This window comes from Nannobrachium achirus, assembly GCF_963921795.1.
Source record: "Nannobrachium achirus genome assembly, chromosome: 21".
NCBI lineage: Eukaryota > Metazoa > Chordata > Actinopteri > Myctophiformes > Myctophidae > Nannobrachium > Nannobrachium achirus.
In genome coordinates, this window is record NC_137828.1 from 41974924 (window position 1) to 41987010 (window position 12087).

At 43.4% G+C, this 12087-nt stretch overlaps 1 protein-coding gene across 3 annotated transcripts in view; it reads right to left on the bottom strand.

Moving 5' to 3' along the window:
- asap1b (ArfGAP with SH3 domain, ankyrin repeat and PH domain 1b) overlaps nucleotides 1–12087 on the bottom strand; it is a 103644-nt gene that overhangs the window by 12705 nt on the left and 78852 nt on the right. For all 3 annotated transcript variants that reach the window (XM_080752207.1, XM_080752209.1, XM_080752208.1), the window contains exons 15-18: nucleotides 5773–5906; nucleotides 4749–4834; nucleotides 3921–4107; nucleotides 763–848 (exon numbers count right to left, since the gene is read on the bottom strand). In XM_080752207.1, the coding sequence (XP_080608333.1) occupies nucleotides 763–848; nucleotides 3921–4107; nucleotides 4749–4834; nucleotides 5773–5906 (493 nt within the window). The remainder of the gene's footprint in view (nucleotides 1–762; nucleotides 849–3920; nucleotides 4108–4748; nucleotides 4835–5772; nucleotides 5907–12087) is intronic.

Consider the following 12087-nt stretch of genomic DNA (forward strand, 5'->3'; position numbering starts at 1 on the left):
CTGAGGTGGTCAGTGGGGAGGAAACAAATGGAGAGAGGAGAGCAGGAATAAATTAAGGCTTCATGGAACAAGTGCTTGACCTAGTTATTTTTGCCTTGTGGGGAATTCAAGCAGCGTTGCCATGTCTGCTTATTATAAGCGCCTGTGGTGCTTGTTTTTCTGGTGAAGTTGCTTGCAAATAGTGTGTAGTTGCAGGGTGCGTTTTTTTTAAAGTGTAGTAGTTGCTTATTTGGGCCTGCTTCCAACTTATTTTTGATTATTGTTTAAATCAGTGGTTCTCTTAATGTCAAGGACATGTCCACGAGCCCCCCGAGGGATTTCTCTCGCCAAATCTGGCAACGGTGAATCGAAGCGGAGCTACGCTGTGCGGCGCTCTTCTTCAGCTTGTCTCCCTTGTTTTACTGAACTCTACAGACACAACAACACATGACTGCAGCAGGCAGTAAGACTAAATGTGAAAATAAAAGAAAAATAAATGGGTATTTTACACAAGGTTTTCACAGCTTTCCCATAGTTAGCACATTAGTGTTATAGTTCACTGGTTCTCAAACTGGGGTCCTCAAGAACTCTGCCACGCTGAGGGTGAACGTGTACACTTGGTGAACGTGTACACTTGGAACCTTGCAGCACATTTGGTTTCATTTGTACACTCTCAGCAATATGGTTTTATAGTGTAGATAGGGGTCCCGGAGATAGAAACTTCAATCAAACTGGGGGGTCCTTGAAATCAAAAGGTTTGTGGAGCACTGTGTGGTTTTGTACCTGTTCTGTACCAGGAAGTCCACTAGGTGCAGTGAGGTCTGGTCAGCTGTGCGTACAGAGTAGTGCAGTGCTGTCTCTCCAGACTCCTGCAGAGGGCGACAAAACACAGCAAAGACAGCATGAGATGGTGGAGGGAGCAGCAACTCTTCTGCTCGCTCCCTCCCTCTCTCTCTCACCCTCCCTCCCTCTCTCTCTCGCTCTCTCTTGCTCTCTCTCTCTCCATCTCCCCCTCCTCTCAATCTTCTAGCATTTAAACAAGCTGCAGTAAACAAAATGGCTCCTAAAAAAACGTATTTTCACACGTACAATGCAAACATCTCTCTCGCTTTGGAGAGATTCATCGACTGACTTAATCTGAAACGATATCCCCCACCCCCCCTAAAAAAAACATCCATGCAGCTGTTTCCTTTATACGCGGAAAGCGATGAATAAAAACAGAGGCGTTGAATGAATGAATGGAAATGGAATGCATTTGAAAACCAAAGCCACGATAACCACGTGAACAAGGCGGCCACATTGGCATGATATAGAGACATTACAATAATGGAGGCTGGGCTCCATTATTTAGTCATGCATTCCTGTCACGTTGTATGAGTCTGAGAGGGGAGCGGACGTGTGTGTGTGTGTGTGTGTGTGTGTGTGTGTGTGTGTGCGTGTGTGTGTGTGTGTGTGTGTGTGTGGTGAGTAATGTAGGGAATTGTTTCCCACTCTGCATGCTAATCTATTGTGACACACACACACACACACACACACACACACACACACACACACACACACACACACACACACACACACACACACACACACACACACACACACACACACACACACACACACACACACACACACACACACACACTCCTGTCACAGTTATTGCATAACTTATCGCAATTATTTGAGATAATCCCAATTCTTTTTTGGGGGCATAATCGTCATAATCGTTTCCACATTGAAAAAAAAAAAAAAACTGTTCACATATTTTCCAACAATTTTCCAAAGATTATGGAAATAGCAGATCTACAAGGTCACATCATCCTAAGCCTAAAAGCCAAACAGAAATGTAATGTTGTATTCATATGTTACAACGACAAGAACACAATTGAAATTGCTAATATTTGTGTGACAATTAATCGTCACGTAAAAATCTCATAGTCGTGACACTGGCCTGACACACAGAGCCCTGACCAGTGGGGGAAAAAGTACTCACATATTTTACTTAAGTAAAAGTAGCAATACTGCAATGTAGAAATACTCTGTTACAAGTTAAAAAAAATGTTACTTAAGTATAGAAAATAAAAATACTAAATGTTTGAAAATAGCAGATCTACAAGCTCACAACGCGTCGTGATGCGAAGCATTATGATTTTGTAGATCGGCTATTTTCAAATAGCCAAGGTATAAAATAGGGCTAAAGTGGGTTATGTATGTTTTATAATATTATAATTTATACCTGCAAAGTAACTAGTAACTAAAGTTTTCAAATAAATGTAGTGGAGTAAAAGTACAATATTTGGATCCGAGTAGTGTAGTGGAGTAGAAGTAAAAGTATTAGAAATTGGAAATACTCAAGTAAAGTACAAATACCTAAAGATTCTACAGTACTTTACACCACTGGCCCTGACACACCGATGCACACACACAGGACCTGTGTCTGTCTCACACAGCTGCAGAAAGCAGCCATTCATCCACTGACAGTGGCAGATCAGATATCGGTGAGTCAGACTTCACAGAGAACGCTGTAGCTGTAGCTCTAAGCTCGCTCGCGCCTGCAGCTTATGTCATCTCTATCCCCAACAATGTCCTGAATGTTTCATTATGTCTGATGATCACAGGCAGTGTTTGTTTACTGCGGAGGTTCTCAAAAAAAGAACAACATATATGATATGGGATGTTTGGTACGAAATGGATGTAGTAAAAGGATGGCATACGCAGGGTCTACAACTCAATCCAAAATGATCATATCAGTGGTTCTCAACCTGTGGGTCGGGACCCCCAGGGGGGTCCCCACATTATTTTGGGGGGTCCCCAGATGATTAACTTAATGTGCGACATTGTTTTCTCTCTAAACAGTAAACAAACCAACATAAAGTCTAATCAGGGGTGCCCAAAAGGTAGATCGTGATCTACCAGTAGATCACCAAGGGTGTGCAGGTAGACCACATGACATGCCTCTAAAAATATGTAGTTGAAATATAAAAATATGTCAATATGACATCAAGAAGGGCCTATCAGCTCCCTTCATGGCTTCTAAAGTAGGCAAACCTCCAATGCAATTGTTCAAGAGTCAGTAGCATTACAAAGAACCCCAAAACCTACCACTTCCATACAGAATGGGATGAAGACATTTCCCCCAGTATTTCACATTTATTTCCCCCTTACAGTAAGTGTGTTTGTCTAAAATGTAACGCCAGTGCTGCTATTCCAAAGCCTCCCTCAGGCCCTCAGCTAAAACATTTTGGATGGGTAGATCATGTTGAGCTTGTCATTTTAAAAGTAGATCTCACATCAAAAATGTGTGGGCACCCCAGGTCTAAGTGTATAGATAGGGGTAACTGCACATTTCCAAAGTGACAATTAAAGGGCGTAGAACCATATTATACAAATGTAATTCCTCAACTCTTAGTGCTCGTCAGGGTGGGGGGGTCACCAGTTAAAATATGATTATTTTGGGGGGTCGCGGCCTGAAAAGGTTGAGAACCGCTGATCTAAGTAATAACTCTATATTTCAGGGGTCTTCAACAGGGGGTCTGGGGTCAGGGGTCCTCAGAGTTACTACAGGGGGTCCTCCAAATCTTTGAGTGATAGAACATTTTTTTCCTCCATTTTTATATTAACCACTTGAACGCTAGTGTCCATATACTGAGAACTTTAGCCGAAAATAACCGATCTACAAGCTCACTACGAGCAGACTAAGTACAGAGTGAAAGGTCACGTTTATTAAGTATTGATGGTTCAAGTGGTTAAATATCTGAAAATACAAATTGACATGAATCCAAAATACACTGATGATATGGAATCTATGAACAGGTTGTGGGGGTCCCTGCTTCATCTCTCTCAACTAAGGGGTCCTTGGCCTGAAAACGTTGAAGACCCCCGCTATATTTGCTTCTCTGAGGTAAAAGTGTGTTGGAGGCCAACGGGCCAGAGGTCAGACTCACCGGCCCGGCCTCGGGGAGGGGCTCCATAAGCTCCACCCCCTCTGCGTACACCTGTATGAGCGCCAGCAGATCTCGGTTCTGGACCGCCTCAAACAGCTCGATGATCCTCGCCGCCGCAGACGAACACGTCTTCCTGGCAAACTTGTGGTCCACGTACTTGGCGTTGATGAATTCTTTCCTTGCTGTCCTGTGTAGCAATAGGGAAAATATGGAACCAGTGTTAATTTCGACAACTAAAACTATGACGACTATGTTTGTCGACTATCTTTTTTTCACTGAAAGAAACTAAATAAAAACGTAGGTATAATGACGAAAACTAAGACTAAATATATTGACAATTCAACAAATAAAAACTAGACGAAAATGTTACGGGGGGGATTAGTGGAGAAGAGATCCAGAAGAACGAAAAGAATTTTATGCGTGGTTGCATGCTGAAAATAGCATCTACAAGATCTACAATCTCTCACAACGTGTCATTTCCCTGTGACGTGTTGAGAGCTTGTAGAGCATGCAACCAAGTGTAAAGTCAGACATTGTGACACCCTCAAGGCCAGCCAAAATACATTTTTGTAGACAAAAACAACTATACTATCAATCTTATGATATTTAGTTGACTAAAACTAGACTAAAACTAAAACCTTTCAGATGACTAAAATGTGACCATTACTAAATGAACATTTATTCAAAAACTATGATAAAACTAAATCAAAATGTGATGTCAAAATCAACACTGTATGGAATGAGGTTTAATCAATATGGAATTAAGAAGTTTTCCAACGACGTATGAACAAGATAAAAACCAAGGATTTATGGTTGTTGAGAGCTTACATGTCACTGGAGGGAGCGGGCTTTGCTGCAGGGAGGTTCCCCTCCATGATCTCATTGAAACTACTGTTGCCTACATTCTTGGCCAGCTGGGAAGGAGGAGGAAAAAAAGGAGAGACAAGTCAGCATCTGCATCGCATCACAGTCAGAATGTTAACAGTAGAATGATATTCACAAGAGCCCGGAGACGGAGAGCAGGACAGTGTTTGTGGGAGCATGTGTGCCTCGACTGCTGAAGGCCAATCAAATCCTTCGAGGTCTCTCCTAAACAATATGTTTTCATTATCAGATATATCGTTGTTGTGTCCTTGTATGTTCAAAACCGTTCGTTTTGCATTTATAATTTTAAAAATGATTTGAAATAGTGAAAATAGCTGATCTACAAGCACACAACGCCTCGCACCGAGAGGCGTCGTGTGCTTGTAGATCTGCTGTAACACGGACCTACAGACCTACAGTACCACGGGTCACAGACAAAGTCAGAGAGAGAAGGATGAGGCTGGCAGGGCACTGTGTCAGGCACCCAGGCCTGAAGCAGAGGCAAGCAAACTGACACTATGGGAGCCAACCCTAGACAATGCCAGGAAAGGCAAGAAGCGCACCACCTACGTAGATGCATTGCAGCGCGACAGATTAGCTAACAAAACCGTAGTAGAGCTCAAGACCCTGATGTTAAGGTCGGAGAGTGCGGAGGGCAGCGATCCAGTAGTCCCGAGTTGGTGTTTGCTAGACCACACTCTCGCATCGCATCATTTCATGCTATGTGTACTTTCTGACATTTAACCACTTAAACCCTCCATACCTTTTCCCTCTACAACCTCTTTGCCGAAAATAGCAGATCTACAAGCTCACAACGCCTTGCACTGCGTTGTGATCTTGTAGATCTGCTATTTCCGGTAAAGGTTCTCCTTAGAATAGGAAAGCTGGGGTTCAAGTGGTAATGTAAAAAAGAAAAAAAGAAAGTTCATATAAAGTGATTTGTCAGCCCCCCTGTAGTAACTCTGAGGACTCCCTTGGGGGGACTCACCAAGAGTTCAGAGGTTCCTAGTTTGTCGAGCTCCATAGACTGGATGCGGGAGATGTGGACGCCCATCTCCCTGTGGAGGCCAGAGCACTCGATGCAGGTCAGGATGCCCAGGTTGGTGGACAGCCACTTGGGGTCTGATAACAACAAACAGAGACATCCATATGAGTGTGATAGAACTTGATACCTAAGAGAGAGAACAGTCCATGAGGTTATTGCCAAAAATAAAGGCTAAGGAAGGGGGAAAGACGTTTTATGCCCAATGAACATAATCGTCTCGGTCGGGTGGACATCTCATATGTCCAAAACTGTAACTGTTCAGGATTCAAATTCAAAAATAGCGAAAGTATCAGATCTACAAGCTCTAAACGTGTCACGTTTCGAGCTTGCAGATCTGCTATTTTTGATGCTTTTGTGTGACGCTGTAGTGTGATCAAGTAAGCCTTGCTAAGCCATATGGCCCATCTCTGTAGCAAGAGGCAGCTTGATGTGCAAGTACAAGTCCCTGGCTGGACATGACGCTAGTGTGTCACAGGGACTTATCCCCAATCCAACCCTTGATGCTGAGTGCCAAGCAGGGAGGCATTGGGCCCCAATCTACCAGTCTCAGGGCGGACACTCTATCCACAAGGCCACTGAGCTGGTGGTGGCAAGATGAAACAGAGCGTCAACTAAAAATGCTATAGTATGAAGATGAGAGGTTTCTGCCCGACAGCAACGATACAGTACCGAATGTTTAATATCACAATATTAAGCCTGTGGAATATATCGACATGCGAGGTATACACATATCGACAAAGAGGCTTGAAATTAGGTATTGGTGTATGTGTCAAATTAATTAACAGACACACTATGCATGCACGTAGCACATGCAGAAAAGCAGGCCATCTGTAACCAGGTGTGGTTATTTCAATAAAACCTACCTAACCCTTCTATGTGTACTGTGAAGTGTGCATGCATGGATATGCTATTCATTATCTGGGTTAGGCAGGCAGTGAACCTAAAGCAGAAAAACATTAAAAACGATATAATGCAATTGTTTTTGCCAATATCGTAGTAATATTGATATCGAGGTATTCAACAACGTTATCGAATATCGAAGGTTTTCCTAATATTTTCCTAAAAGTTAAAGTTAAGCTTATTCATCAGAAAAGGCAACTGCGTGATGACTTTGTGTTTCCATTGCCGAGTGTCTCTAGCATGTTCTGTCTAAATAAGACACGGCAGCACAACACACACCACCAGAGGACCGTAGCGTGTGACCACAGCCACATCACACGGCAGGAGATAGAGAGGCTATTGCCTGAACCTGCTGCCAAGCAACACAACACATGGGTGTGTTCTGATTTAGCAAGAGCCATGTCACAATTTGGACCACTTTCCTGTGGTGACTGACTGACTGACTGACAGACAGACACTACAGTGCAAGGCAGTGATTAGCCTGGTGTGCACGATATAGACAAAATCACACTGGAATTCCCTTTGCAGTTTTGATATGAGCTGTGATGATGTCAGTGTGGCCGTTTCTATGTCATTTTAGTTGAGGGCAAAATAACTTGAATGTGGGAAATGTAATACTAAGGTCTTGTTTGTCGCGACACTCTCCTTCCACTTCCGTCCTCCCCAAGTTCATTTGAGATTCTGCGAAACACCAAGAAAATATATTGGGGTGGTAAACCTCATCTAGAACTGCTACTTTTCAGGTTTCAAATTCAAAAGTAGCAGATCTACAAGCTTGAAACGTGTCGCTTCGCGTCATGTTTCGAGCTTGTAGATCTGCTACTTTTGATGCTTTTGTGTGTCACTGTAGTATGATCATCATTTGTTTACGGAAAAAACATAAAGTTAAAATACGCCGATAGGAGGTTTCTGCCTGACAGTAACAACAATTTAGGTGTCTGCCCTGCTCGAATACCCTTTAGTCGAGTCTCTTGCAGCAGCCGAGTATCACCATATTTCAATAGTGTTTTGATGTATTGCAGTTGCACACTACAAGTTGTGACATAATCTAGGAGCTTATGCCGAGGCTTATGAGCCAGCCGTGGCATTGGTGGTGGTGTGATTGTGCCGTAATGTGAACACGGTGGCTTTAAGAGAGCAGAGCTGGATCTGACACCACAGCACCTGCCACTGGAGGCTGGGAAGACATCAGACCCAAAACCAATGAGTCATCCTCCGCGCGCGCGCGCACACACACACACACACACACACACACACACACACACACACACACACACACACACACACACACACACACACACACACACACACACACACACACACTTACAACATCAACCTACACGCACACATTTATGGACATGAACATTGTTGCAGATGAGGAGAAACCTCTAATTTACATATAATCTTTTTTTTTTTTTTTTTTTTTTTACGCCCTACTTGATCATCATACAGCATCACACGAAACCATCAAAAGTAGCAGATCCTGAGGCGCCGGTGACTTAGTGGTCCAGGTGCATACCAAATAGGCTTTAATGCCTGACAACGTGCCGCGGGCTTGAATCCCGACCCCGACGACCTTTGCTGCATGTCACTCCCTGTTTCCTGTTTACCTACTGTACTATCAATGAAGGCAGAAAAGCCCCCAAAATACCTTTAAAAAAAAAGAGGAGCAGATCCGCAAGCGAGAAACGCGGCGACCTGCTGCTTTTGCTATTTTTTAATTTGAATGATGAAAAGCAACAGTTTCAGACATAATGAGGTTTTTACCCAACAGAGACCATATGCATTATGCATACATAAACATATAGGTATATATATATATGTACATAATATATGTATATGCAAATGTACACAAGCTAGATGCTAGATGATGCTAGATGTGTGGGAGGGTATGCCGTATGAATGTGTGCAAAACACCATGTAAATTCATGTATCCTTGAAGTGTGTTGTAAACACTGACGATTTAATTTATTACGACCGAAGGTCGCAGTATACCATGAGAAATGTCGTAGCTTGTCCGTCAGTACAGGAAGTGAGCTTGTCCGTCTTTCAGTCAGTACAGGAAGTGATGTCACGTGACATCACCTCATCAAAAATCTAACCCTGGATATTCATACTGTCACTGTGACATCACAGGTGATCACAGTGACAGTCCATATCTGTGTGGCTGGTTCAGATAGGGATCTCCATGTATGGGCATACAATATAGTGTATGTATATGGATACATATTATTATTAATAAAGGATAAAATAAAATAGAAAGTCCATATATGGTCATTCCCAGAAAAAAAAAAAATCCCAGGCTGAAAATGTTTATTAAGTCCATATATGTATATGGATATATATTAATAAAGGATAAAATAAATAAAATGTCCATATACAGTATATGGGCATTCCCAGATGATGCCCTGTTAGGGTACCCCTTATATGGAGATCCCCAGGCATCCAACCCAGGCCCTAACTCGCCCTGCTTGGCTTTACTAATTAACATATGTTTTATGCCCATATATGGAGATTCCTATATATTATCATTATTAAGGATATTATGTTAGCAATATTAAGGACATATCTGGGAATGCCCATATTTGGTAATGCCCATACTGTATATGGGCATGTTTTGACATAACATTGTTGACTATCATGCAGGGGTCTCCATATATGAGTAACTAGTCCCACATACATCACTGGCCAGATGGCCAATAATTGGCCATCTGGGCCCCCAAGGGGGCGAGGTCGCATGTCACCCTGAGGTGTCTTACTAGTTTATTTATACCTGGAGCCAAGGGGTGGCTCCATGAGCATTATGCTTCTCCCTGTCCCTCCTTTTCTGCATCTTGGACACTCTATTCTATTATGTCAGAAGGACCTGACTAATTGTACCATGGATTTGTTTGAGATGTTGCCACTGTGGCTCCAAAATGCGGTGTTCTTGTTGTTATTTGTCCAAAAATGCTGAGAATAAACTGAACTGAACGAAGGGTCACTAAAAGAGTACACAGTAAAAAATCCTGTACTTTTTTAGACTTTCAGAGTTAACCACTGAAGTGAATCCTCGAATCCCTGTTCTGGGCTATGTCATAATCCTAGCATCCCTGTTCTGGGCTATGTCATAATCCTAGCATCCCTGTTCTGGGCTATGTCATAATCCTAGCATCCCTGTTCTGGGCATGTCATTATAGGTGAACGTTTGGCGCAAATAGGAGACGATTCACAAAACAGCAGACGTATAAGCCCACAACGCTTCCTTGCGTTTTCGCTGTTTGACATAACAATAACCCCTCCAGATTTGCCTGTGCATGCTGAGCTTGATGAGATGATGCTGCTGCTGCACAGTGGCCTCTATAGCTGCTTCTGCTAATACCCCCTCCAGCTGCCTCTTATAGAGATGGGATGAAGCCCTCACAGGGGAAAACACAGCTGGCCATTTGACCTTGAAGACCATCATCATTTTGGTGGGCCATGATGGCGTTGTAATGCCTGATTTTACACTTGGTTGCATGCTGAAAATAGCCAAACTACAAGCTCAAAACGCGCCGCAGTGAGCTTGTAGTTCAGCTATTTGCAGAGCGCAACACCTGAGTGCAACCAAACATAAAGACGTGACTTGTCTTTTAGTTCTACTGCATCTCTTCTCCGCTAGTCCCTCCCTAACATTCTAGTCTGCTTTTTTAATTTGTTGACGAAATTGTCAATATATTTAGTCTTAGTTTTTAGTCATCATAGCTTAGTTTTCGCCAGTGGAAAAAGGTAGTCGACGAACATGTTTCGTCATAGTTTTAGTAGACGAAATTAACACTGGTCAACACTCTGGAGACGTGTACACAGCTGTATCGTGCCCTCCCGAGCCCACCTCCTCTCCTCCTGTCCGGCTGCATGATCATCAGGGTCGGCGCCGAGCTTGGGCGGAGAGTTATGTAACGATGTGACGTAATGATGTTATTCCTCTACCAAGCGTGAGACTGTTGTTTTGTTTTCTCTTCGTTCTTTTCTCTTTTTCTCCCTTTTCAGAGCAAGGTCATCCCCTTCTTCGGGGCTGCTTCTGTGTGATAGTGCTGACGAAGAGCTGGCTGGGTATTAATCAAGTCTGTGTGTGTGTGTGTGTGTGTGTGTGTGTGTGTGTGTGTGTGTGTGTGTGTGTGTGTGTGTGTGTGTGTGTGTGTGTGTGTGTGTGTGTGGGGGGGGTCGGTGTCAGAGGGGGTGAATGTTTGCATGATGAACTGCTGAGTCGATGCTTCTACACGTGGAGGGAGGATCAGGGAACAGTCTGTGTCCAGAATGCTAACACTGCTGCTGTTACACGCACACACGCACACACAGGGCTTTGCTTGCTTGCTGACGACAGCAGACTTCTTTTTTTTTCTTTTTACAAAGGTAGCTAACTCGGGGCGGCATAGCTCAGGGGTAGAGAAACCGTTATTAAAGCACGAAGGGTTCCCGAAGGGTTCCCAGTTCAAATCCGGGCTCCCCCTGATATGAGTTAATGTCGAAGAGTCCTTGAGCAAGACTCTGAACCCCTAATTGCTCCCGGTGAGTAGGTTGGTGCCTTGCATGGTTTCCTCCGCCACCGGTGTATGAATGTGTGTGTGAATGGGTGAATGTAATGCACAATCTATGTAAAGCGCCTTGGATAAAAAGCGCTATATAAATGCACCATTTACCATTTAACTCAAAATACGCTATATCTTCTCTATCGGGTGGATACCTCATTATGTTCAAAACTGTTACTTTTCAGGACATCAAACATCAAAAGCAGTTCTCGCCCGGACCGCTACCTAGACTCCAAAGTAGCCTGACAGCGCGTTAAGCGTTCTAGTCGCGATCCCGACAGCCTTTGCTGCAGGTCACTCCCCATCTCTCTTTCCAGTCAACCTATGATCCTATCAATAAAGGCATAAAAAATCCAGATTCCAAACATGTTGGATCTACAAGCTTGTGTTACGAAAAAACACAAAAAGTTAGAATATGGAGATAAGAGGTTTCTGCCTGACAGAGACGTCACAGTATAGCATAGAGGCGTGACAATGACAATGACACAAAGGAGAAATAAGACGGTGTCAAGTCATGCACAGTTGCACACACAGGTTTTTGAAAAGATGGAAGCTGTGAGACTCAGCAGCGACAGAGGACGCTGAAAATGAAGGTGTCATCTTTTCCCTTCAGCACAAGGTGAAGGGTGAACGGTGAGTAAGCACAAAGCAGGACAACGATGTACAGTATGTGGAATGTGAGAACCACCCCCCCCCCCACACACACACACACACGCACACAAAATGGATTAAAGCAAAGTAAAAAATGGCCAAGTCCTAATAAGTCCCCACGCATGTAAGAGAATTGCCATTTCCAAACTCTCCTGAACTT